The 25,455-nt window shown below is 55.7% G+C and overlaps 1 protein-coding gene across 1 annotated transcript in view; it reads left to right on the top strand.

The window, feature by feature from the left end:
- Positions 1-471: 471 nt before the first annotated feature.
- The window catches only part of PIK3R3 (phosphoinositide-3-kinase regulatory subunit 3), a 78,974-nt gene continuing 53,990 nt past the window's right edge, over positions 472-25,455 (top strand). Inside the window, exons 1-7 of the mRNA XM_071750247.1 lie at positions 472-571; positions 1,192-1,908; positions 5,821-5,916; positions 6,168-6,245; positions 14,958-15,089; positions 17,963-18,164; positions 18,422-18,504. Coding sequence (XP_071606348.1) covers positions 1,593-1,908; positions 5,821-5,916; positions 6,168-6,245; positions 14,958-15,089; positions 17,963-18,164; positions 18,422-18,504 — 907 coding nt within the window. The 5' untranslated portion in view covers positions 472-571; positions 1,192-1,592. The remainder of the gene's footprint in view (positions 572-1,191; positions 1,909-5,820; positions 5,917-6,167; positions 6,246-14,957; positions 15,090-17,962; positions 18,165-18,421; positions 18,505-25,455) is intronic.

Below are 25,455 nucleotides of genomic sequence, written 5' to 3' on the forward strand. Positions count from 1 at the left end.
CTGCTGCCTCACTGAGTTCTAAGGAGCCTTGTCTCAGGCAGGAGCTCTCTCAGCGTCACCCTGTGCTGTTTTATGGGGTACTTGGCCCTTACCCTGGGGCTGGGAAACATTTTTGGCTGAATGCTCAGGTGAAGAGCAAGGAACTGGAGCACCCCTGGGCTGGGATTCTCCATGGCATCACCTGCCTGTCCTGTGCATGTGTTTGATGGTGACAAAGGGATGAGGTGGGATGGATGGTATGGGGAGGGGTGGGGGGAAGGTATCCATGGGGTGCTGATCCTCCCCCACCCTTTAGTATCCCTAAGGATGGATGGAGATTTGGGGGGAGGGGATGTCTTCCCTTCCCTAGGGGAAGAAGAGATGCTGCATCTGAGAATGAAATCATCCACCTCCTACATTTCCCCCCCCCCTCCCCGGTAGCCGGGCGTCCCCCCACCCCTCCCTCCCGCGGCGCTGCGGCGAGGGGGGGGACGCCCGGCTACGGGGGAGGAGGAACGGCTGACATCACCGCCGGAGCCCGGCTCCGCTCCGTTCCCGATCTCCGCTCCCGCCGGGAGAGCTGCCGAGCCCGGTAAGGCTTGAAGAGAGAGTGATGGGGCGATTGGGGGGGGGGGGGGGGGGGGGTGGACAGAAAGACGAGCGGTCCCGCGGCTGCTGCTCTTCACCTCTCCATCCCATCCCTCCTTCGCGGGGATCTGCGGGGAGCTGGGGGGGCAGCGGGTGGGCGTCTTCCCCCCTCCTTCCTCCCTGGGGGAAGAGGTCTCTCTTGAAGGAATATTTTTAAATGCATCCTAAAAAAATGATCGTAATTTTAAAAATAAAGAAAAAAATAAAGCCAAAATCCAAAGCATCCAAAAATCCCACATCTTCATCGTGCAGCAATGCTGGGATGGAGCTGCCGGAGGGGAGCTGCGTGAGGCAGGAGGTTTCTCGCCGGCACATATGTCTATTTTAAAAGCCCGTGGCGTGATCTCTTGCCCTACTTTCCAGACTCTTGCCGGTACTTTCCTTGCGTGCAGTGGCCGAGCCCTGCTGGAGGGAGCTTCTCGGGAAGAGGGAGCTGAGCAAGCCACGGGGCTCCCCCCGGTGTTGGGAGGCTGGGATCAGGGGACAGGTTGGTGAGATTGGGGTTGAGGTAATGGTTTAGTTGAGGCAGTGGTTTGGTTGCTAATGCTCTGCCTTCCTCTCCAGCAGAGAAAGGAAGGTCCCCAGCAATGTATGGATGAGACCAGGCTGAGAAGAGGACAGCTCATTTGTACCCAGCACCCCAATTAGATTCATTTGCTCTCCCCCTCACCTCCCTTCCCCCCCATTTGCCCCACTGATGAAAAGTCTCCCTGTCCACACCTGAGCCAACCCTGTGAGCACCAGGCTCCAGCGTGGCTCCGCAGTGTTTTGGGGGCTAGAAGGGTCAGGAGCCACACTCCTACATGGAGATTTTCCAGCACTGAGATTTTTATTCTGCGTGTGCAGGGAAGAGAGTGCTCCCATCCCACCCAAGCCCACCCCATCCCAGCCTTACCTGCCCTGTGCAGGCCCCCTGGGCCCTCCATGCCCAGCTGGAGTTAGGCAGTGTGACCCACACCATCACCATGGCCTCCTCGGACGGGCTGCAGTACCGGGCTCTCTACGAGTACCAGAAGGACCAGGAGGAGGACCTGGCACTGTGCCCTGGGGATGTGCTGACAGTCAGCAGGGCCGGGCTGCTCAGCAGCCCCGACTATAAGGACGGGGACGAGCGCAGCCCCCAGGGTTGGCTCCACGGCCTCAACGAGCGCACCAAGGAGCGTGGAAACTTCCCTGGCACCTACGTGGAGTACCTGGGTCCCACACGCATCGTCCCTGCTGCCACCAAGGCCAGGCCACGGCCCCTGCCCCCGCCACCTGCCGGGACCCCCCCACCCTGGGGTAAGTGCTGGGGAAAGGGGGAGGTGTGAGCCTGTGGGTGGGTGTCCTCTGCAAGATGGTGAGGGTGGCATGGAGCCTGGGAAGATGTTTGCATTTGCGGTGGTTCAGTGGGGATCCAGCCCCAGGAGCAGGAGATGCCCTGGGAATTACCTGCCCTGGTGCACCAAGGCAGCTGCAGGAGGAGCAGGGGGTGCCCAGGGTATCGCTCCCCCAAGGCAAACAGGCTGCAGGGATTGCTCCTTGCCAGCATCCTGGGCTGGCTGCTGTGCCAGCGTGGAGTGTTCCAATGGGTCCACGTCTGTGAGAGCACAGGAGAAGAGGCAGGAACACTTTGGCCCACCAGAGAGCATCAGAAAGCCCCATGGGTGTCCCTGGGGACCTTTTTTTTCCAGCTGCTGCTCTCCCCACCACTGCGGCACCCGATTCTGGCTGTTCCCAGTGCCCAGGCGAGTGCTGGCCCCCAGCCAGCTCCTGGCCTCACTGTCACTTTGTGCAGGCTGGGACAGGGGATGATTTTTGCAGGCAGTCAGGTTGCTTCCTGGGGTCTCCTTCATCCCTGGGGGATGCAGCACAATGGTGGGGGAATACCTGGCAGGGCCCTTCCAGAAGCAGGGGCTTCCAGCTTTTTCTCTGCTGGGATCTGCTGAGCTCGTGCAGCTGTCTTCTGCCCTCACCACCTACCATGGCCAAGCGTGCTGGGTCTGGGAGGGGTTTCTCAGCAGTTGCATAATGAACCCAAAATTAAAAAAAAAAAAACAAAACAAAGAAAGAAAGGAAAAAAAAAGGCAAAATAAGAAACCCCTCTTCCAGCCACGCGCAACCCCAGCCAAAGCTGTGGTGCTCACCTCCTCCAGGATGTGATGGAGGGGAAGCTGTTGTCCATGTGAGCCTGGGGCTCAGAGTGGTACAGTCTTCAGCCACAGCTACCCAAACCTACCTGCCCAGATGCTGGCCCAGTGCCTCGGGCACCTTTCTTGCCCAGTTGGGGACCAAGGCACAGACGTGGTAACCAGTGAGGCTGTTTCCCTCCTGTCCTGCCCAGGCACCAGAGGTACTTTTGTCCTGGGTTTAGAGGGGGACACACTGATGAGGACCCCATCTCCCTCCAAAATATGATGCAAGGCCCCTTTGCCACTGTGACTTAGGAGGGGGGGACCACTTTGGATGAGCAACAGCAGGACTCAGCTTCCCCTGACATGACCCAACCCCACGAGCAGACTCGAGGGCTCTCCAGCCCCATTCACCAGGCATGAAGCCACCTTCTTGCTGCTGCCCTTGCTCCCTGGCACCATTGCTTCGTGCCTGCCCCACAGAGGAAGCAGGATGGACTCTTCTCCAAGGGGCTGGCAGGTGTCCCCCAAGGAGCACAGCTGCTGGAGATGGGGCAATGCCCCACAGATCAAGGCATGTCCCCAGCACAGCCTGGCCAGAGAGCCTGGCCCGTGTCTTGGCACTGGAGCCCCAGCCCTGCGTGTGTTTGGGTAAGAGGATAACAATTCTTTTTTTAAATGTACAACATTAACTTTTTTTTCATAGGGAAAACCCCACTAAAACCAGGGTTTAGTCTGTGGAAGGTGCTGCTTTCTGCAGGAGATGCTCTGACCTTGTGTCCAGCTCCACAGTCCATGGGGGCATTGGGTGCTGCCTCCCTGGTGCCCTGCTGTGAGGTGCCCCTCTGCGAGTGCCTTTCCTGGGGCAATGCCAGGGCAAGCAGGACTCTTGTGGCCCATAATCACTTCTTCCTGCAGCAGTGGAGCATGGGTACCATTTTATGTCAGTTTGAACCCAAACTTTCCACCCAACAGGATATCCCTTAGAGTAAAAATCTCAGAAGTCCTCCTGGAGGAGAAGGGACATTTTTTTCTCTGTATTTTTTCTTTGGAAAAATCTTCCCATTCTGTTTCCATTCCCAGATGGAGGTTTTGAGGAACATTTTTTTCTGCATGGCCTGAATGTTTATTTCTCTGTGTCAGTAGTGTACTGCCCTGTGTGCCCTTGGTGCCCACTGAGCCCCAGGGCACCCTAAGTGGGGTGAGACCATGGGTGCAGCCCTGAATGGGAGAGAGGCACTGCATTTCCTAGCCTGGATCCAGGGCTGGCTCTTCAGGGAGAAATGGTCTGGTTTTAAAATTAAATAACATCCTAAAAATGTCTCTGCATAGGATCCAAGTCTCAGGGGACTTCCCAGGAGCTCAGCAACTGTTTTGCCCCTGCCTGGTTGTCTCAAGTGGAATCACCACCATGAGGCATTTCCTTGACTTCACCAGGGGTCAGAGCCAAGCGCTGTGTCAGGATGATGGGGTCCAGCCTGGGACCTGTAGACACAGGATGGGCTAAAGCTCCAGCCTGAGCATGGGGCTATTCCTGCTGTTTCCAGCAACAAGAAATAGGCAATTATTTTGTGCAGTCACCACCTGTTCCATAAGCCACCAGCCTGGAGCCCAAAGCCCAGTTTTCCCCAACTAAGAAACCATTTGTGAAGTGAGGACATTTTCCATGGGCTCCCAGCCATGTGCTTTGCTTTAAAATCCCCCGTTCCCACCTGAGGCACCTGCACATCCCCATCAGGCAGCAGGAGGTTTGCATTCTTCCCTGTTCTAAAGGGAACACCAGGGCATCACTGCAGTGAAGACCAGAGCCTGGGTCCACCTGCTACAGCCAGGCTGTGTTTTTGTAAAATGCTGAGTGCAACTTGGCCCTGCCCTAAGTCCCATAGTCCCTTTTTTTTTTTTTTTTTTTTTTTTTTTCCCATTTTCATTCCTTAAAGTTGTTATGGGTTCCTTGTCTTTACCTGTGAGCTCCCTGCCTCCTGCCAGGCAGCAAAAAACAAAGTGTGAAGGAACCTAACAAGGAAATCAGATGGGAGTGTGCCTCACTGGGGGTAAAAGTCACACTCAGGCTTTATTTAATTTGCTATATATTTTTAAATATGTTTCCAGCAAAAGACCTACTTGCCTCATAAAACAAGTAGAGTTCTTGGTAGATCACCCTTTCCAGGTGCCATCTGTAGCCGTGTGGCTCTGATGTGTTATACGTGGTGGTAGCCCATACCCGACACCTTCCCATGGGGGTTCAAGGCCATTAATGAGAGAGTGTGGGGGGAAATCCCAGCACTGCACTGCCAGCTTCCCCATCGGGTATAGCCCACACAGGAAGGATTTATCAGCTGCAGTGATAGAGATGGATGGAAGGAAGGATGGGAGGATGGATGTATGGGAGGATGGATGAATGGAAGGGTGGATACATACAGCATGTCCTGGGGCAAGAAGAGATGCCCTCATGCCTGGCAGGGTGTTTGCTCCTCTCTGGCAGGGTACGAGGTGAAGTGTCCTTGGTCTAAAACCTAGAAACCAGCAGTAGCTGGGGATTTGTGCCATCGGAAGCCTGGCCAGTATGTGGCTGAAGGGCTCCTCAAGGACTGGGCAGGTCTATGTCAGCCAAGGAGGGTGGCTGAGCCTCCCCAGGCTTGTATTCAGCTCTGTTATAGGCACCAGAGAATCCAAGTGGGTAAGAGCTGCAGAAAGCCATGTCTGTGCCCAGTATAGCTCTGGTGCCCCAGCTCCTGCCTGGTGCCACTGAAAGCTGTGGGTGATGAGAGGGAGCAGTCCTCAGTGCCATGGGAAGAGAGGTAGGGAAGGGGCTTTGGCCTGAAGGGTCTCTTTGCTGCAGGCAGGATGCTCCCCACAGGCAGAACAAATGCCTGACCAGGTCTTTGCATCCCAGCAAGTGGCTGAGCCCCCAGTAGTGACTCTTACTGTAAAAAGGGGATAAAATGGACATGTGTGAGACGATGTGTTGGCTGCGGCTGTGCCAAAGCAGCAGCTTGATCCTGTCCTGAGGCAGCCAAGGAAAGAGACTGGAATTCCTGCATGCAGGAATTTCCAAGCCCCTTGTATCATCTTTCCACCACAGGTCTCCATGGGCAGGCAGAGCCCACTGACCACCCCAACCTCCCCGAGCAGGCGCTGCCAACCGTAGCCAGGCTCATCGAGGCACTGGAAAAACAAGGTACGAGCAGCCACAGCATCCACAGCATCCTCCTGCAGGGTGTACACGGGTGCATGCATGAGACCACCCCTGCTGCCTGTGTTTGGGAATGTCCCAACAGCATCACTGGAGCCAAATCCCTCTCCATGCACCCCAGTACCAGCCCAGTGTGGGAAGGGTGTGGGGGCTTGGAGGTCTCAGACTTCTTCCATCGTGTTGGAGGAGATAATGCTGAGCTCAGGACTGAGTCCTCTCTCCTGGTTGCTCCCCAGGTCTCGAGAGTGAGGTGCTCTACAGATCTGCTCCTGGTGATCTGGGGGATGCTGAGCTGAAGCAGGCTCTTCTGGCAGGTAAGTACCCGAGCCATGTCCCTCCCTGTACCCCTAGGAGGGAAGGGGATTGAGGACTAAATGTTGCCAGGTGAGCAATGCTACCCAGGCAGAGCAGGGATGGGGCACTGCCCCTGTCCTCCTCGTAGCCCTAATTACAGCCCTGTGAGACCCTGCATGCATGCAAACCGACCCTGTTCTTCCGGTCCCCTGGTGTGGTGCTGCCAGGAGGGGTGGAGGTGCAGGGCTGGGGTCCTTAGAAGCTTTTTGCTTGTTTAGTTGGATATTTTTTAAAGGCAAAAAAATAGCTCGTTTTGCCGACCTCTAGTATTTCCATTTGAGAAGCAGGGCAGGGAGAAAGCCTCTTGCAGATGTACAGGGGGGGAAAAAGAAAAAAGAAAAAAAAGGAAAGAAAAAAGCTGATATTTTTCGGAGAATGGGAAGCGTTTTGCAGGACTGGAGGGAAGCAGGAATACGGTGAGGATAGAAAAACCATCTCCCCACCCCTGCTGCTAAATTCCCTGTGGGGATGACACAGGGGCGTTGGGGACAGGCGGTGTGCTGCTCAAACCCGGGGGGTCCGCGTCGAGCATCTCCATCCTCCCGGCCGCCGTGCCCAGCGGGCGGCACTGTGGCACCAGGCACGGTCCGGCCCGGCACTGCCCCGTCCTGACACCGCGTCCCCGTCCTGTCCCCTTCCCCCTCATCCCCCTCCCCCCCCTCCATCCCCCCCACTTCTCCCGCCCTTGGGCCCGGCATCCCAGCACGGCGGGGGTGGGGGGATGGACCGGCGGCTCTGCCAGCGCCGGGAGCCGGCAGCAGCCGGGCCGTGTTGCTGGGGAGAAGGGCTGTGATGAAATCACTATATTAAGCAACATGACCTCATCGCTTCTCCGCGCACCGGGAGCCGAGTCCCCGCCGGGCGGGAGGACGGGGCTGCGGAGGAGGAAGGGATGCGGGAGAGGAGATGCTGGGGGTCCCGAGGCTGCTCTGTCCCCAGTGCCCGAGGAGGACTCTGCTCCCCCGGGGGTGAATGGGAAGACGACACGGTGCCCCTCACCACCTCCCTTTCCGCCCCTCGAGGAAGCCCCCGCTGCGGTCCGGGGCAGGCAGGGATGCTCTTTTGCACAGTTTTGTTCCCCGGCACGGATTTCCCGGCTGGTCTCCGAAGGAGGTGAAAGCATCCGGGATCAGTCCCCGCAGCCCCGGGCACAGATGCCCAGGCTGGGCAGGGGCAGCGACAAAAACATGAGGAGGATGCTTTGCTTTCCGAGCACGCAAGAGTCACCGGGTCCTCCGTCGTCCCCCCGCAGCCGGTGCAGCATCCCCGGCAGCACCGCAGCGGTCACTGCCGAAAATCCTGCCCAGCCTCGAGAGACTCCCAAAACCCAGGGGCAAATCCGGCGCTTTGCCGGAGCCTGGGTTGGAGCTCTGAGCAGCTGCTGTGTTCGTCTGGGTTTTCATCTCCCACTGCAGGACCCAGCACCGAGCAGGGAAATGTCATCATGGTGATCAAACTATTTCAGATCCCTGAAAAATTCTTAACAGCCCTGAATGGCTTGGTGCTCCCAAGCCCCTCATCTCCCCTGGGACCTAAATAAGCGTTTTTGTGTTTTTATTTGGCAACTCAGGGGGCTCCCCTGTGTGCTCAGCAATACTGATCCAGGCAAAACCAGAGCTCCTCAGAGCTGGCTGGAGGGGGTCAGATATGCCACGCATTTGGTAGATCTCAGCTGAAGGAGCTGGTGATGCTCAGCTCTGCCAAAGGGCTGCTCTGACAACAGAATGAAGGGTGATGTTCCTGCCAGGGTAAAGCATCCCTGCCAGAGCCAGAGCCCCCTCAGCCTCCTGTGGACCAGAGACACAACAGAGCTTCCCCAGGACCTGGCTAGAGCCCAAACTGGTCTGGGGAGAACAAGAGAGCATCTCTGATTTGGCCCCCCTACAGGCCCTTTCATTGCATTTTGTGGGTAAAATATCCCTGCCAAAAAAAAGGGAGTTTGCATGCCCCATGGGTGAGATGGCAGAGGTGAGGGTCACATTTCTCTTCCTCCTCTGCTCCTCTCCCCCCAGCACCCTGTCTCTCCTAGCAGCTTGCCTGCAGAAGTCAAGCTCCATCTCAGAAAATGAGGAAAACTCAGGGCTGGTGCTGGACTTAGACCCTACCTTGGCTGGGAGGAAAACTGGATCCCCACCAGGGCTTTCAGCTTCCCTGAAACACCCAAATCATGCTGGTGTTTGGCAGCTGTGGCAGGAAAACTGCTTCAGAGGGCAAGGAAAAAGAAGTAGGGTCTGGAAAAGTTCAAATACTGGTTTTCTAGTGCCCAAATATGCTAAAAGCATGCTGGAGAAAACAGGGTGTCTGCACTGAGAGAGCATCTGAAATTTTGATGATGGGTAGAGGGAGATTTCTCCTGGGACAAGGAGTGGAGTGGATCAGAACAGTCCTGGCTATTTCAGAGAGCCCGTGGGCATCATGTCCCCAGGGCTGGACAGTGCAGGTGTCCACCTGGGTTGTGTGTATCAAACCCTTTCCCCATCCTGGTCCTTTGTGGACCTTGCCTGATGGTGCAGACCCTGAGCTGACCATCACCCAGGCTTTGGGTTGAAGCATTCCGAGGTCTCCCACCCTCATGGGGCCATGGCAACACCCGGCACAGTGAGCTTGGATGCAGTGTGGCTCCAAGTGGTTGTACAGCCTGGGCTGGAGCTGTCCCTGTCCCCTTCCCCAGAGATGGTGACCTCCTGTGGCATTTGACCACAGGCTAGAAGAGCCTGTCCTCCACAATCTGTATTTCCATGTTGGATGATGAAAGAAAAAAAATTGTTTATAGGGGAAAAAAAAAAAACAAAAAAGCAAAGACAGAGCTCATCCATAAAGGAGGTCAGTGAACTGAGCACCTCCACAGCCACCCAGCTGGGTGGTACAAACCAAAGGGTGGTTGGGCTCAAAGCCAGATTATGCTAATTGTTTTAGGACCTTTGGTGTTTAATTCAGACCGTGATGTCCGAGAGGTTATCTGGGCTGTGTGACACTACTGAAGTCAGAGTGAGGAGTCAGAGTCATGTGGCAGCACTGAAAAGGGATTTAACAAAAAGCTGAAGCCCCATGGGAGACCAGGGGGACTCACCAAAGGGCTGGCAGTGATGAGCCATCCAAAAGCCCTTGTGCAGCCTCAGGAAAAGTTATAGGAAGAAAGTAGACTTCAAATGGCAGTGGCAGGGTGCAGCACTCAAGCCCACTGCCCTCACTGCTCTCTCCAGGGCCTGGCTGTGGGACTTCATGTCCTAGGGATGTCTCCTTGCCCACAGTGACAGGGGCCACACAGTGACACAGTCCCCAGCAATATTGCTGTCCTGTGTGTGGCTCAGGGACTGCTTGGACTACATGGGATGGAGCAAAGCAGCTCCAAAATCCCTGGTGCCTGTGGACACAAATTGTATGAGTCTTTCAGGTGCCTGGGGTGGTATCTTCTAACTCCATGTTTGTTCAGGGGCTGCCTGCACCCATTTCCCCCTGGGACCTGCTGCTGAGCCTGGAAACTTGGGACCTTCTCTGGCTGGTGGCAGCAAAGTTGTGGGTGTGCTGGTGGGTGCTGAAGCCCTTTGAAGCTGAGGCACCTGAGATGGAGGAGTCTTGGCATGGGGATGTCTGCAAAGTCCCTTGTGGAATGGCCAGGCAGCACTTTGCCAAAGCTGGGTAGGGATGGTCTGCATCCTCATTCCTTCCCCCTGGTGAGAGATCGGGTACAGAGACACCCCCAGGGCTCCCTCACCCCATGGCTCCTTCAGTGCTCCATATGGCTTAGATGGGGCTCAGTCCATCCAGCTCTAAAACCTCCTAGATTTTGGATTCCCCGAACCCTGACCTGGGCTTTGGTGTCCATCAAAATACACAAATGCTATGAGCCTTCCCCCGGTAACACCGGGGAAAGTCTCTGTTGCTGGCAGGGCAAGGCAGGATCTGCCTGCACCCCGGCTGCTGAGGCGAATCCGACAGCAGGAGGAGGCGGATTGGAGCCGGTGTCTCCAACGCGGAGCCTGCGCTGCCGCCCTGCTCTGCGCTTTGATCTCGGCCCCCGGTGCGGAGCAGTCTGCCTGGAGACACTCACACACACGTGCCCGGGAATTAGGTCAAGCCTCGGTGGGGATTAGCGAGTGGTGGGGGGCTCCGGGGCTTCGCTTGGGCTGCCAGGAGCTGCTGCTGCTGGGCAGAAAGAGCTGGGCTGGAGGGGAGAGCAGCGTGGGGGGGAGCTCGCACTGCCCTCCCCATCACTCAGGCACAGATGTCCAGAAAGGGGGTCCGTCACCATCCTCCACTCCTGGAGGCAGTTGGACATCCTCAAAAGTTTGGTTTCCCCTGGCCAAGCTTTTAACCCCACCACGGTGACTCTACTCCCAAACACCAGGCGTCCCGGTGCCTGCCGCACTGCTTTTTATTTATACCTGCAGTGGAAATAAACCCCGCATCATCAGAGCCTGGCAAGAGGCATGAGCTCATCTCTTATATTTGGTGGTGACGAAAGAAGGGTAAATAAATGGCAGTGCCGCAGAAATCCCTGCCAGAACTGTCAGGGTGGATTGGGAGTGAGCTTTTGCCATCCTCTCTGGTAGCTGGTAGGGAAACTGAGGAAGGGAACTGCCCTGCAGGGAAAGGCAGTCTCACTGGGTACCCTTGAAAGGGGGTCCCAGCACCCCTGCCCTGGCTGAGTGCAAGCCAGGGGTATGCAAAGGTGAAAACCCAGCTAGGGAGGGTGTGTTTCGGGGTTGCCAGGATCTCCCAGGCAAGGGGTGTCCTGGAGCTGCCAAGTCCCCAGCACAAGGTATCAGCAGGCTGGATGAGAGATGTTACAGTGATGCTGAATCAAAGCTGGGGCAATATTCCCTGATTTGGTGCACAGTACCCCAGGAAACCCTCACTGAGGGATGCCTGGTCAGGTCTGGGGAGTGAACAGGCAATGTCTGTGAAAATGGAAAGGTTCCCAAGGGGGACCTTTCCCCAAGGGGGACTTGGTGAAAAGTCCCCAAGGACTGTGTGACATCCCTGCATGCAGCACCAGCTCATGGGTTAAACCTAAGAGGTCTGGAAGAGGTAGGGAAACTCTCAAACCAGTATTTAAGCCAGTCCCAGGTATATGTAGGTGGTTTGGGTGCCCCTCTGCTGCCACGGGGACCATGCACCCAAGGGCAGCACTGTTTGGTGACTGGGACCCAGCTTCACCTGTAGGACCCCCTGCTGCCAGAGGGCCCATGGGTGCTGGGCAGGGGCTGCACCCTGTCACCCATCCACTGGCCAGGAACACGGGGGACAACCACCACCTATGTCCACGTGTAGGGGACAGCTGGGTGCTGGGGTGGCTCAAAGCTCTCCTTCAACCCCCCCATCCCCACCCCTCCTCCTAGCCACCTCTTGGCTAAACATCTTCCTCCTTTACCGAAACTCCGTTTACTCGGGGCTTACTCACGCCTCCCGGGCTGGCTCCAGCTGCCGGGAGAGGTCGCGGCCGTTTCCTGCCCAGCCTGACTCAGCCCCAAGCCCCATCACCCCTCTGCTGGGATGTAGGCTCTGGCATCCCAGCGGGAGAAGACTGGGAGCACCCATGGCTTTTCCCCCTGAGTCAGTTGTCATCCCACTCATCCCTTCCCCAGCACCAAATTTAGTCCTGATTTTCATTCCTCATGGGCAGGGATGCTCTCTTCTGGTCCCCAGCAGTTTGCCTGCTCTTCTAGCAGGTCAGCACACAGATTGTGTGCTAGAGGGGCTTGCTGCGGGGTTGAGGTTGGGGTTTTGGGGTGTTTTCCTTCTATCTGTGATAGGAATCCCTCTGTCATTCCCTCAGGGAAGGGATAGGAACATCTGGAGAGCAGCAGGAGAGCTGTGACTCATCCTGCAGCATCATTAACTTCTTATGGCTGGTTATCATCTCCCTCTGATAAGGAGGGAGCAGAATCCGTGGGGTCAGGTTGGTAATTAGTCGGGAAGATTTCAGGGTTAACCCTTCCCCAAATGCTGGCTGAGCCTCCCTGAGCTGCTGGGGTGCAGCCAGTGCTGGGCTGCAGCTTGAAACACCCCTTAGTCGTGCTCTCAGCCCAGCAGCTCCAAGGGACAGAGAGGAGCTGCCCACAAGGATGCCACTGCGTGTCTAGGAGGATGGGGGCAACAAGTCAATGGCTATTTCTAGCCAATGTGCCAAGGAAAACGGTGCCATCAGCAATCAGTCCCGGGTAGCAAGGTGTAAATTCACCCCTTCCCCCTTCTCACACTCCCCATCACGCTTCTCTCTGGGTGTAAAGATGTTTTCGAGTCTTGCTTTGAAACCGGCTGAGCCTTCCCTTTGAACGCCCCCACCCCCAAGCCCATTCCTAACTATGCAAACGAACTAATTAGGCCCCTGTGGAGCCCGGGGCTGATCGCCTTGGGGCCAGTGCCTGGCAGCAGAACCTTCCTTGCACAGGAACAGCTTGAGGCTGCTCTCCCCAGTCTGCACCAGCATCCTTGAAGCAAGTGACAGGTCCCCTCAGAAACATCCACGGAGGACAGGGGAGAGCAGACAAGCTCCTCCCAGCTGAGAAGGGGTTTGGGATTTGCCTGGTGCATCCCGCTGATGGGAGCAGCTCCCTGCAATGCAGGCCAAGCAACAAGACTGCCCAGCAGCAGCCCTGGGTGTTAGCCACGTAGAGGGGAGTTTCAGCCCAAAACAAGCATTGGAGCATCTCTAGGGATGCCTGACCCTACTCTCCTCCCCCTGCCTGGCTGGAACCAGCCTGCTGGCTCACTTCTCCAAGCCAAGTTCCAGCAAAAATGGGGAACTGGCTGTCATCCCCCCACTATCACCAGTAGAAATAACCCTTCTGTCAAGCTGAGAAAGTCCAGAATTGTGGCTGGAAGATGTGAGCATCAGCATGGACCAAAGTGAGGCCAGGGAGCAGAAGACAAGAGCTGGCACAGCCCTGCCCGCCTCGAGGATGCCGAGAGCAGTGGGGTGACACTGTGACATTGTGGGGTGCCAGACAGGCAGCACCCACCTTTGCCCCGGGTCACGTTTGGCCATGCTGGATGGCTGCCTGCATCTCTCCCAGCCATCCACATGCTGCCCCTGGGCATGGTTCCCGGCCGGCCGGGTGCTTGCTCCTGAAAATGAGGTAGTGTCTCCAATGGCTGGGTTAAAGGCTTCACTTCAGGCATTGGTCAATCTGTTTTCTCTCTGGTCACCAAGCCAAATGGCAGGCACTGTCCATAAGGGACCCACCAAAGCTTCTTGTTCCCATGCAGGCAGATGGGGAAGCAGGCAGGCTCCCAGGCTCTCTTGTCCATGTTGGGGAAGTCCCAAGGTGATGAGATCAACACCAAGGTGCCCAAAACCAGCTTTGCCAGGAGTCAGGGAGCTGCTTCCCAGCCCAACCTGCTGGCCAGGTCCCTCCAAAGCCTTGTCCTTGGAAACAGCTTTTCTCTGCTCTTTGAGGTTTATTGCCCCAGAAGGGAGAGCAGCTACATGTGGTCAGCTGAAATGGTTGGAGGTTTGAAGCATTTTCTTCTGGGAAATGATGGACTGGGAGATGGACCATGTCCCAAAATGGTGCCAATTTTGGTAAAGCTGCATTTGGAGGTGAAGATCCAGAGAGGGGAAGGGAAGAGGGTCAGAGAAGGGCAAGCCCACCATCTTCTAATCATACAGGGCCATTTGAGGCCTGATACACCATCTTTAAGAAAAAGAAAAATGTGCTTTGTTTTTTTTAGTACTCTTATTAAGAAGAACCAAGAAATTAAGTTTCTACAAATGAACATTTTCAAACAATCCCAAATATTTGGGGTGTATTTATTATATCCCCCCCTGACCCCTCCAAGATTTCTCCTATGAGGGGAATTTCAAAACATTGTGTTTGGCTCCAGTTCGAATCAAAGGCGGATTTTGAAACCTCCAGATCTTTGCAAAAGGGACCATTACCCTCTAGGCAGACACCTCCCAGCCCAGCCATGCTGAGACCTCCAAGAAAAACACATGAGGCAATACCAAAGGATGCTGAAAGGGATTTTTGCCCTGGACCCTGGTGAAGCAATGTCCCCACACTGGCCTAGCCATGGGTCTCGGAGGGACATGTCCCACCCTTTGGCTCCTGCTGGACCGTGGGACATTTCTGTTCAGAGCTGCCCTGTCCTGACACCAGGTTGGGTGAGCTCAGTCTCCCCTGAGCACTCTGCTCCATCCCTGGAGCATCCTTCACCACCTCCCCCAGGGAAGCTGCCTTTTGGGGTGCATTCACAGCACTTTGGGCTCATTTGGGGTATAATGGGCCTTCAGCAATGTGTGTAGCCTGGTAACCATAATCCTTTTCCATGGGTGCATTTTTCTAAGCAGTTCCTCCAGGGCTGAGGCTGGCACATGGTGCCTGGCCCTTGGTGGCCTGAGGGTGCATGGGGCTCAGCCCATCCCATGGGTCCTGTCCTGCAGTGGGACCTCAGTGGGATGGCAACAGCCCCTGCCCCACACACTGGATGCATAATGCACACGAGGCAGAGACATTGCCTTGTGCTCTCCATGGGCACATGGAACTCAGGGTCCATGGAAAATACAGGAATATTCATTGAGGAGGGAGCTGAGGGGCAATGAAATCATGGGCTGCCACACTTAGGGGATGGGGGCATAGGCAAATAAATCAGCACCCATTTCCAGACCTCTGTGCTAGAGGGGCTTTACTATGGTCTGAGGACTCCCACTGGGTCTTTCCCTGCAGATCCCTCGGCCGTGGACATGGATCTGTACGATGCTCAGACACTGGCAGAGGCCCTCAAGTGGTACCTCCAGGAGCTCCCAGCACCCCTGATCCCTCCAGCTCTCTACACTGACTTGGTCCACATGGCTCAAGGTAAGCACAGATGGGATCCCACACACACCTGGGACCTTGGTGGGTCTGGAGGAATTTTAGGAACCCCCTAGAAAGACTCCCCAACTCCTCCCAGGAAGCTCCTGGCTCCATCCCATTTCTGAAGATGCACTAAGGGTATATCCCAAGAAGGACCACTGGGAATATCCCTTGTGCTGAAGCAGCACAGCAGTTTTTTGGGAGATGCTCTGGGAAAGCAAGGGAAGACTTAGTGAGCAGCTTCACCTCACCACAGCAGAGTTGTCTCCTGCTGCAGTGCCCAGAGGAGGAGGTGCTGCCTGCCAGGAGGGGTGGCTGCCAAGGCTGGGTGATGCTGGCCCCAGAAGAAAGCATTATTATAATATTTTGGCTCTGCTGCCTGGGAATTTTTTACTGTAATCTCGTTAACTTTTGGCTTTATATGGGCATAGAAAATACTCTGCTTTTTAAGCTTAGTGCCATTAGGAAGCGTCTTTAAGTCCCTGAAAGCTTCCCAGCCTTTGTGCAAATGTAGGAGACCATCAAGGTTTTGGTTTTATTTGATTTTTTTTCAAGCAAACAGGACAGGGCTCATACCCAGGTCAGCAGTATCCATGGACCATCCCAACAGAGAGCCTGGACCGAGACCCATTTTAAATGAATCTTCGAAGAACCACTCATCCCCTCCCAGCCCAAGGCACCAAGGGCATCACCAGGCAGACACCAAGCCTTTGCCCACCGTGTCAGATAGGACCTGGCCCCCTTGCCACCTTCAAAACCGAGATTTCCCCTCCACAGAAGCTCTCATCTCACTGACAGTCACTGCAGTGTCCTCCATCCCTGTGCATCCCTCCCCATCCTAGAGACAGATCAGTGCTTGGGCAGATCGTGCTCTCGGCTGCTTTAAGAGGCACTAAAAGATCCCCTGTGCCCAGACCAGCATGGTCTTTTCCTTCCCGTGGTGGGAAAAGGCAAGGGGCTCCTTGTGGCCTCCGGCAAGGCAGGGGGGACGCACAGGGAAGATGAGGAATACCTCATACCCCATCCCCTCTGCCCTGTGCGGAGCCATGGAGCCAGGAGAAATACCCCCAAGGCCGGTGGCACCGAGATGCTGCCTTCCCCTCGCTCATTGGAGAGAGAAGAAATCAAAGGCTGCCTCCTTTCCAAGGATAAAAATGCAATTAGGAAGCAATTAGCTGGGTTGCCTCGTTAAGCGACTTCAAAGGGAAGCGCCTTTTCCCGCAGCCTTCGCTGAGCCGGCTCTGCTCCTGGCACAACGGGTGCAGGAGGAGGAGGGGGCAGGAATGGAGGCAAAACCGATGGGGATTTCTCTGGGGCTTTAAAAGAAAAAAAAAAAAAAAAAAAAAGCCAAAACAACAAAAAACAGAAGTCTTTCATGAGACGGTGCTGGGGTTTGGCAGTCTGCCCTGCAAACAGGCTCCTTCTGCCCTCCTCGAGGCTGCTGGCTAGAAAAGTGGCAAGCTGGCCACCTGCAAAAGGAGGTCGAAAGCATCCTCGAATTCCCCACTTGGCTGTGGACCTTCCTCCTGCAGCATCCCCAGGGTGTAAAAAGGTGCAAAAAGCAACTGAGTGGTGTAGGGAAGACCTGGAGCAAAGCCCAACATCCCGCAGGAGCAGCTTGTTGGATATGGGGGCACATAAACACCCCATGGCCATCCCAACCAGGTTGTGCACCTGCTTCAGAGGGGATCCCTGACACCCATCCCTCCAGTCCTGGTGCACCCCAGCCCCAAGGATGGATGCTGGGAGCTGGCTGGGTGTGGGCCAAGCCTCAGCCCTGGTGCAAAGAGCTTCAGGGATCTGAGTCAGCCCCCGGCTGAGCCAGGCTTTGAAGTTGACTGAGAGCAACACAACCCTCGGGACATCCTTGTCCCCCCCAGATGAAAGAGCCAGGCCAAGGCAGGGATGGAGGATGGCTGGAGAGCAGCTGTTTCCCATGCCCAGGGCAGGACCACAGTCCCAGGCCACTGAGCTCACAGCTCACAAGACAGAGGAGCCCCAGCCAAGGCTGCCAGAGGGCACTGGGGACATGGGGGACGCTGGTGGGAACATGATGGAGTTCAGGATGCCATGACAAGGGTTCTGGAAGCACCTCCATGATGTGCAACACCACTACTCACCAGCTTTTATTCAGATGGGCAATTCAGGTATAGCTGGAAGTTGTGTTCCCTCAACCAGCCCTCCCTGCTGCTTCATATCAGGGGGCATAAGAGACCCCAGCTGGGGAGAGTTGCAGGGGCCTCACTACAGTGCTGCCTGTGGGTCTTAGCCCAGGTGCAGATTTCTTTCTCCTAAAACCCCCTTTCCCTCCTAGCTTGCTTTTTTGGCAGAGAATGTCTGAGCTGTTAAATTCAGTAAATCTTCCAGCTGGTGCCTATTTCTCCACCCCTGCTTTGTTCTGCCTTTTTCTATGGCTTTTGCTCTAGGGCAGGTCTTTCACAGTTCTTCTCTGCTGGAGTGGCAGTAAAGGGTGTTTAGGTGCATCCCCTGCTAGCTGAGCAGCTCAGCCACCAACGCTTCCTCTCTGGCTGTGCTGAGAAGGGAATGTACTGGAGCCATCCTGTGGGATCTGACCGGGGAGGTGTGAGTGGGGAAAATGGGGCTGGCAGCCTGCAGGGCATCACCTCTGTGTGCCCTGTGCTCCCCGTGGGTCCCACAGGCTGTCTGTGGGAAGGGATGAGCTGCAAAGAAACAGTCACATTTGGGGGGGGAGAGGGGTGAGGTTGAATCCAGGATTTTCTGTGGGCCTGTGGGGAGTAGAGATCTGCCACAGCTCGTGTCATGTGTGTTGGCAGGCATGGGGCTCCCATGAGAGGCAAGGAGATGCCCCAACATCCTGAACTGACCTTTCTCCCCCTGTTTCCCCTCTGCTGCAGAGACCCCAGGCCTGGAGGAGTGTGGCCAGCGAGCCAGAGCCCTGCTGGCCCCCCCAGCCCTGCCACAGCCCCAGGCTCTGCTCCTGGGCCAGCTCACCCAACACTTCAGCCACCTCTGCCAGGGCACCCGCCGGAGCCGCCTCTCGCCCCGGCTCCTCGGAGAGCTCTTTGGGGAGCTGCTTCTCCACCCTGCAGCAGCCAGGTGAGGTGGCCCTGCCAGGCAGGATGAGAGAAGGGGGTCAGTAGCCAGGCATGGGCATGCTGGCCCCCAGCCAAGCTGGTTTTGCTGGGTGACAGCCCAGCAGCCTCTCAGGCCCAGGGTTCCCCAAAGGGGGAGGTCAAAACCCCAGTCCCACGCGAGGTCCATTGGGAGGAGATCCCTGTCCCAGGGATATGGGGGTCTCTGGGGGGTGTGGATGAGCTCCCGGCACCCTCATCAACCCTCCTTTCTCCCTGCAGCACCGAGGCAAGCCCTGAGCTCCGTGCAAGGATCCTGGAATCCCTCATCGTAGCTGAGACAGCAGAGGTGTCAGCAGCCCCAGGTAAGAGATGTTGGAGGAGAGGGGTGTAACTCAGAGTGTAACTCAGAGTGGTGACAGCAGCAGGTTTTGGTGGCCAGTGCAGTGACAGGAAGGTGCTCGTGTCCCTAGAGCAGTGCCCAGGCTGCACTGACTACTGGTGTGGGACACTGTTCCTGTTTCCCTCCTTCCTTTCTTCACAGAGATTGAGTTTGGGGCATTTCTTTGCAGCCTCTTGAAGGTTGGAAAGTGTTTTCTTGCTTAATGTCCATGTCGCTGCTCTTTGGTCCTTATGTGATGCAGGCAGGTCCCTGTCCCCCATTCTGGGGGCTCGGTGGGTGTGGATGCTCTTGGTTTGGAGTTGCTGTGTACCTTGCTCTGGTGAACAGAGATCTGGCTGCATTCTGGGGAAAAATACTTACATGACCATAAAATGGCAGGATGGTGCTTGCTGAAGGATCAAATCCAGATTTGTGGTTTCCGATTTCAGTGTTCATGTGTGTAGAATCCCACTGTGCCCATCAGCTCGCTGCTGCTCCTCCCATGGGTCATCCCCAGGATGGAAATGAGTATGGGAATTCATCCCTCACCCCTTCATGCATGGGAAAGGAGAAAGGAATATATGTTTTTTCTTCAGGTGTTACTGATCTCACACAGTCTTCACCTTCACTGAAGACTGCAGTTCTGCCCCTTTCGTTACCAGCCCCAACATTTACCTCCAGGACCTCTTTACTCTCTGCTTCTGCTCTGGTGGCTGAAGTCCCAGCCATTCACTGGCCATCTTCTGCCATTTCTCTCTTATTTATCAGCATCTCATGTCTCACCAGTGTCCAAAACCAAAGCACATACCCTGTTGCCCTCTGCAGCACTCCAAAGATGGGAGGCAAGGGATCTACTCAGGCAGGGATGGCAAAGAGGGTGGGTACTCAGTGGAACACAAACCACAGACCTCTAGGACCGCAGAGCTCCATTTCTTTGGGATCCCATCTCCAGCCAGATGTCAAGATCTGGTTGTTTTCCCTCATCCCCAAGCTGCCCAGACCCCTGGGAGGCACAGCTGCTTCCAGCCCTCCTGCTTGCAGATACGTTGACCCCAGTGACTCCTGTCTCCCTGTGATCTATTGGGGTCCTTTGTCATCACCCTGCCTCCCTGGAGGTGGCTGGGATAGGCAGGATTATGACTCCTAATATTCCTCGTAAATCAACTTTTTCAGACCTGTCATCTTACTTATTGCTCTCCCCTGAGCTCTTGCCCATGAGTTTGTCGAGATCCAGATGTCTCACCCACCCACTGATCCAGATGTTGGGCAGATGCAGCTCAGTCACTGCCAGGGTCCCCCCATTGCCATCCCCCGACCTTGCACTGCCACCAGTCCTCCCCACCCCAAACTGTGCAGAGGGCTTGGGCAGGACTCTGGGGATCTCATCCCCTTTTTGGGTTAAAATCTCCCTTATGGGCATGTCCCCATGCAGCCACCCCACAAGTGTGGGACAGGGCAGGAAGCACCCAGGCTCACGAGCTGCTTCGCTGCGAGACTTTCGGCAAGTCCTGCCCCCTCCCCTCTCTTCATACCTAAAAGCAAGGATATTATTACTTGGCTGTCATCACATTAGGATGTTGGGAAGCTTAATTAAATGCCTGCAAAGCATTTTGGAGAGCTGGGGATGAAAGGGGCTATATATAAAGTGCAAAGAATTATTATTAGTGGTGGGGTCCGTGTTCCAGCCCCGCTCCCCTGCGTCCCGGTACTCTGATTATTTTTATGCGTGTGTGGAGTTGTGGTTTTATAATTATACATGTAAAATAGCTATAAATACCCTGCAATAACACGGCGGGTGTGTGCACATAGCACAGGAATAGGAGTTGGTAGCTGACACGGAGGAAACCGCGGTGTGACCTCATTCTGACTCAGGAGTAAACATACCTCATAGGAGAGGGCTGCTGGGGGGGCTTGGGGCAGCTGGGGGGGCTCTGGGGCCACTCAGGGGCTGCAAGAACAGCAGCTTTGGCAGGAAGAGTCATGTTTTGATTGCTGACCCCAGAGAGGGTCCAGCAGGTTTGGGGTCCCTCCTCTCTTGTGTGTCCTGGAGCTGATGGTGGAGGTTTGAATGTGAAAATCATCAATAATGAAAACGTAAATCATGGAATCTGGTTCTTGGAGGGGAGTCTTTGGGTGGATTTGTTGTTGTTGAGTTTGTGGCATCCTTTCCCACAGGCACTACTTCTTGAGAGAGGGAGTTGTCTGCAGCCACTCATGGGTGGGCTGCAAAGGGGAATGGCACTGGATGGGTCAGTGATGGCTCCTGAAAGCTCTTCCCAGTAACTGGGCGATGCAGCAGTGGGGCCATGCTGGTTTGCACAGGGTGATGCTGTGGGTCGCTGGCAAAGCTGGGATTGAGCCTGGGGCTGGGCAGCCACATCCAGGTCACCTCACCTTGCTCTCCAGCAATTCCTCAGTGCTGGGCAGCCATCCCCCAGCCCAGGGGCATAGGGACATCTTCCAGTCCCTTGAGGACACAGGGGGACACATAGAGCCCAGAGCAGGGCCCCAAAGCCTGGGGAAACTGTATCCCAAGTGTGGTGAGGGGGCAGGGGAAGGCAAAGGGAAGAAGTGATGCAAATACCAGTTCAGCTGAAGGAAGATGACTTCATCTCCTTTTCCTCTCCTGGTGCTATTTATAGCCACTTTAATTTACTCCTCTTTGCTTTATTATCTCTCCAGCAAGCCGTTAGCCCTCAGACAGCAGGATGCCTTTATTCACCATGCAGCATAGATTTCTGGAAAAAAAAAAAACCACCCAAAAACAAAAACCAAAAACCAACCCTTAAAAAAAAAACCTACCACCAAAAAAAAAACCAACAAAAAACCCAGAAGCCGAGGCATGAGGAAAGGAAAGGTGGCAGAGCACTGTGGGCACGAGCATCACTGTCCTGTGACATAGGTTTCTGGAGAAAATGAAAAGATTTTGGCTGCTTTTGGGAAAAGAGTGAGAATCAATCACCCTTCAGAGAGGGACTGAAGGGGACAGGATCAGTGGTACCACGCTGTCCCCCTAGGTCAGGGGCTGCTGTTTCTTTGCAGGAGCCTGCAAAGACATGAGTCCCCTGGGACCCCCAGGACCCCCAGCTCTGCCCTGCTTTATGTGGGACAGTGGTGTAATGCCAGTGGGGGGCAGAGATCTGAGACCAGCACCCAGCCCAAGTGAAAACACCTTCCTAAAGAGCAGGCTGAGTGGCTTTCCTGTGCCATGGGGAAACTGAGGAACGGCTTCCTTATGGAGTCTCTCTCCCACTAGCTCCAAAATCTGGTCCCTGGGAGTGTTGGCCCCCAGATCAGCCTTGAGCCCAGCACTGTGGTACCCCACACCCCACTGTTCACCAGTGATGGAGGCCCCAGGGCTGCTGTGATGCTGGTGGCAGGTGATATCTTGAGATGTGACACACTGGGCGTTTCCCAGCCTGAGCCCCAGGCAGGCATCTCTGACAGCACTGCTGCCAAGCAGGACTGCTCCGTTAAACCAAATTAGAAGTATCTGTCTTTGAAGTTTTTAATTAACTTATTTTCCCCATTGCTTTCTTCTGAAATCAAGGGAAAAACTCATCCTCTCCCTCTGCTTGGCTTATGTCAACATGTCACAGCCACAGTTGCCCTCTTGGATGTGCAGAGAATCAGGAAGGAGCTGAGGGCATTCCAGGAGGGGCCAGCCCAGGGGTGCAGATCCCCCTTGCCCTGGATAATGGGGACCATGTCCAGGTGCTGTCCTGCCCATGCAGGAGCACTCCAATGTGACTGTGAGAACCCCATCACTTGGCTTGGCACCTTGGCTGCAGGGTGCCTCCAGTTTGCGTGTCCCTTGGATGTTTTGTCTCCTCGGGTCTGGCAGTGGGGACCTGACAGGTTACAAATTGCCATGAAAATGCAACCCAAAATCCTGGGTAGTTTTGGGTGTGGGGAGGCTGTGGCCAAGTGATTCTCTGCACCAAAGTGCCTGGTTCTGGCTCCCCTAATCTGCAAATAATACAGAGGAAACAGATTAATGCTGAGGAAGAGTGGGGGGAAGAAGGGAGCCAGAGCCTAACTAGCAACGCAAGGTAGGGAGAGTGTCTAAAAATAACAGATCCCTGAAGGCATGGGAGGAATATGACAGGGTTCCATGCTCCTGCCATCCCAGAAGGTGTCTTTGTGCCTCTCCAGCTGCTCTGGCCATAATGCAGCCGAGCCTGGTGAATCCCAAGAAGGAGAAGCCTGGGGAGCAGTGGTGAGGAAGAGGTTCAGAGCAGGGAGTGCTGCTCCCACATGTGCAGCAGAGGATGGGGATCCCTCAAACACGCAGCTGGGAGGCAGCCACTGCCTGACCCACTTGCAGGCAGCCAGCAGGCAGTGGGATGCCGCTGGGAGACCCCAGGGGTGCTGCCTCCACAGCTAATTTTAGCCCATGTTCAATTAATCATGGAGCAGGAAGGGATGGCAGCATCATGGCAAGCCCAACCTCTGCGGGTGCCTCTGTGGGCTCGGTGCTCACTGCCGGGAGGGATTGGAGACACTGGGGCCAGGATGTATCCCCCAGGCTGTGATTTTGGGCTGAGGAACAGGAACCCACCCTGTGCTGCTGTGCCCTTCCTCCAGTACGATGAGAGGGCAGCCCCAGGAAGGGCACCTCACAGCAGGCTGGGAGAAAGGAGGCAGGATCCCTTGACATCACCCTGTGCCTCAGTTTCCCATCCTGTTTGGCAGAGGTGTTCTTTACTGGTGGGTTCCTCAGGATGCCTGTGCTGCTCTGGGCAGATGGGTTCCCAGCACACCAGGGATGCCTCCCTGGGGCAGGGAGCAGCAGCACCCAGCCTGGGATGTTTCAGCCAGCCCAGACACACACCAGATGCCCCAATGACAGCCCCTTTCCTGGGGGTCACCAGCTCCAACCCCTTCCCATCCCCAAGCTCTGTGGGTGGCTATGCCCAGGCCACAGCACAGCACCACTGGGTGAAGCTGAGGCAGGAACAGCCACATTGTTCAGTGACTGGCGAGTTCCTGAGCATGAAGAAGGACCCTTGGCAATGTCACAGGGATGTAGGGTGACTACCCCATAGTCCCTCTCTCCTGCTGAGCCCTCCTCCACCAGCCCTGCTGTCCAAAGCACAGCCTGGCAGGGAGACAGATTCTGACGGAAACGTGGCTCAGCTGGGATTGAAACCCTTTTCCTCCTTGTACCATGTGGCCCAAGCTGATAACGGGCTGGATAACCCCAAGCATTGTGTGTGCTGCTGCTGGTCCATGACCCGCCGGGGGTTTCACTGCCGGAGAGGAAACACCACTGCTTGGCTGGCTGGGATTTGGAGGGAGCCCCCGTGAATGGGGCTGTCCTGTGGTCAGGCTGGTGCCTTCTTTTCTTTTTGCTGGCATATGAAGTTTTGGGATGGCTCCGTCAGATCCTCACTAGTGCAAGCCCAGGCTGCTGTGCCAGCATGCACCAGCCAGCTCGTGGCTGTATGGCCATGAAAGCTGATAGCCTGGCAAACCTGGGGTCTCAAGGGGGTTGTCTGGTATGGACAAAGTTTGATCCTGGGGGTCTGTAAGGCTCTCCAGACATGGTTTTATATGTAGGATGCTCCTGCCTCCTCCAGAGGGTGGCTCCTGGAGGCCAGGCTGCCTGAGCAAACCCTCCCCATTCCGGATGGAGCCACCGGCTTTGCTGTCACAGCTTGGCCAGGGCTGGCAATTTCCTCATGCCGGCTGCTTGCCGAGCCAAAGTGTAGGAGTGTGTGTGCCAGCACACGTGTCCTGTCCCCCCAGCTCCTGCCCTCAGACACTGTCTGGGCTGGACTCACTCTTTCTGCTGCAGTGACTCCAGCTAAACATCACCGGCAGCTTCACAAAAGATGGGGAGGGTGGCAAAGTGCCGGCTGCACCGCCAGCCACAGCTGCTTTTCCTGCTCGGTACCAAAGCCAGGAGCATTTCTGTACCCTGCAGCCTGCCTGGCAGCAGACGGGCGGCAGCATGTCGCCCCGCTGCCCTTTTGGTCTGGAGGTGCCAAAAAAGGACAGTGCTGCCCACGGGGGTTTCATGCTGGAGCAGGAGGGCTAAAGGGAGGCTGATCCCTCCGTGATCCCACCAACACCCCTAGACCTGGCCTCCTTTGGGAGCATCCCAGCTTCCCTAAAGAGCATCCTGGCTCTGCTCCAGAGGAGACGGCAGGCTGCCCAGCACACACACGAGCAGCTCTGAGGAAAGGCAGGAATTGTGCTTCCAGGAGAGAAAATGAGTCAATGGGGGGATGGCGGGGCCGTTGCAATCGCTGAGAGTGGGAGCAGGGTAAGCAGGGACTGTCGGCTGCTGTACGGGAGGTCAGGCAGAAATGCTCCCGCAGGCCTTGCCTGGCTTTAAAATCTATTAACGTCATTTTGCCATTTGAGCCGAGAGCCTCACAGGCAAGAAACATTTGGGCACAGCTCAGATCAGAGCAGGATTTCAATTACAGTAATCAAAGGTGACACAGATAAGAAACCCCTGGTCTATGAAGCCGCGACAGCTGTCCTCTGGCTCAAACCAGCACCCATCCGGAGCAGCTCCATCAAAACCACTGAAGTGCTGCTAGGGTAAAATTGGATTGTGAATCCATTTTCATCTGCCGGGGTGGAAAATGCTTTCCCTGTGCTTGTTGGGGAAGAAAGCCACCTTCTCAGGGGAACAGCAAGGGAGGAAGATTCCAGGCACGGAAGAAGGGACGTTGTCTTCAGCAAAGGCACTGATGGATTTTTGTGGATGATGGTAGCAGCAGGAGGAACAGCAGGGATGCTGGAGCATCCCAGCTCTGCCTCCTGCTTTCCCCTCTCCCCTTCAGCATGGCCCACAGGGATGCCAGTAGCTGGGGATGTGCTCAGCTGGGTGCCAGGCTCCCCAGAGGGATAGGCAGCCCTTTGAGCCCCACTACAGCCAGAGCATCCCAGGCTGTGCTGCAGGATGGACACCCGCACC

This window comes from Heliangelus exortis, chromosome 8, assembly GCF_036169615.1.
Source record: "Heliangelus exortis chromosome 8, bHelExo1.hap1, whole genome shotgun sequence".
Classification (NCBI taxonomy): Eukaryota; Metazoa; Chordata; class Aves; order Apodiformes; family Trochilidae; genus Heliangelus; species Heliangelus exortis.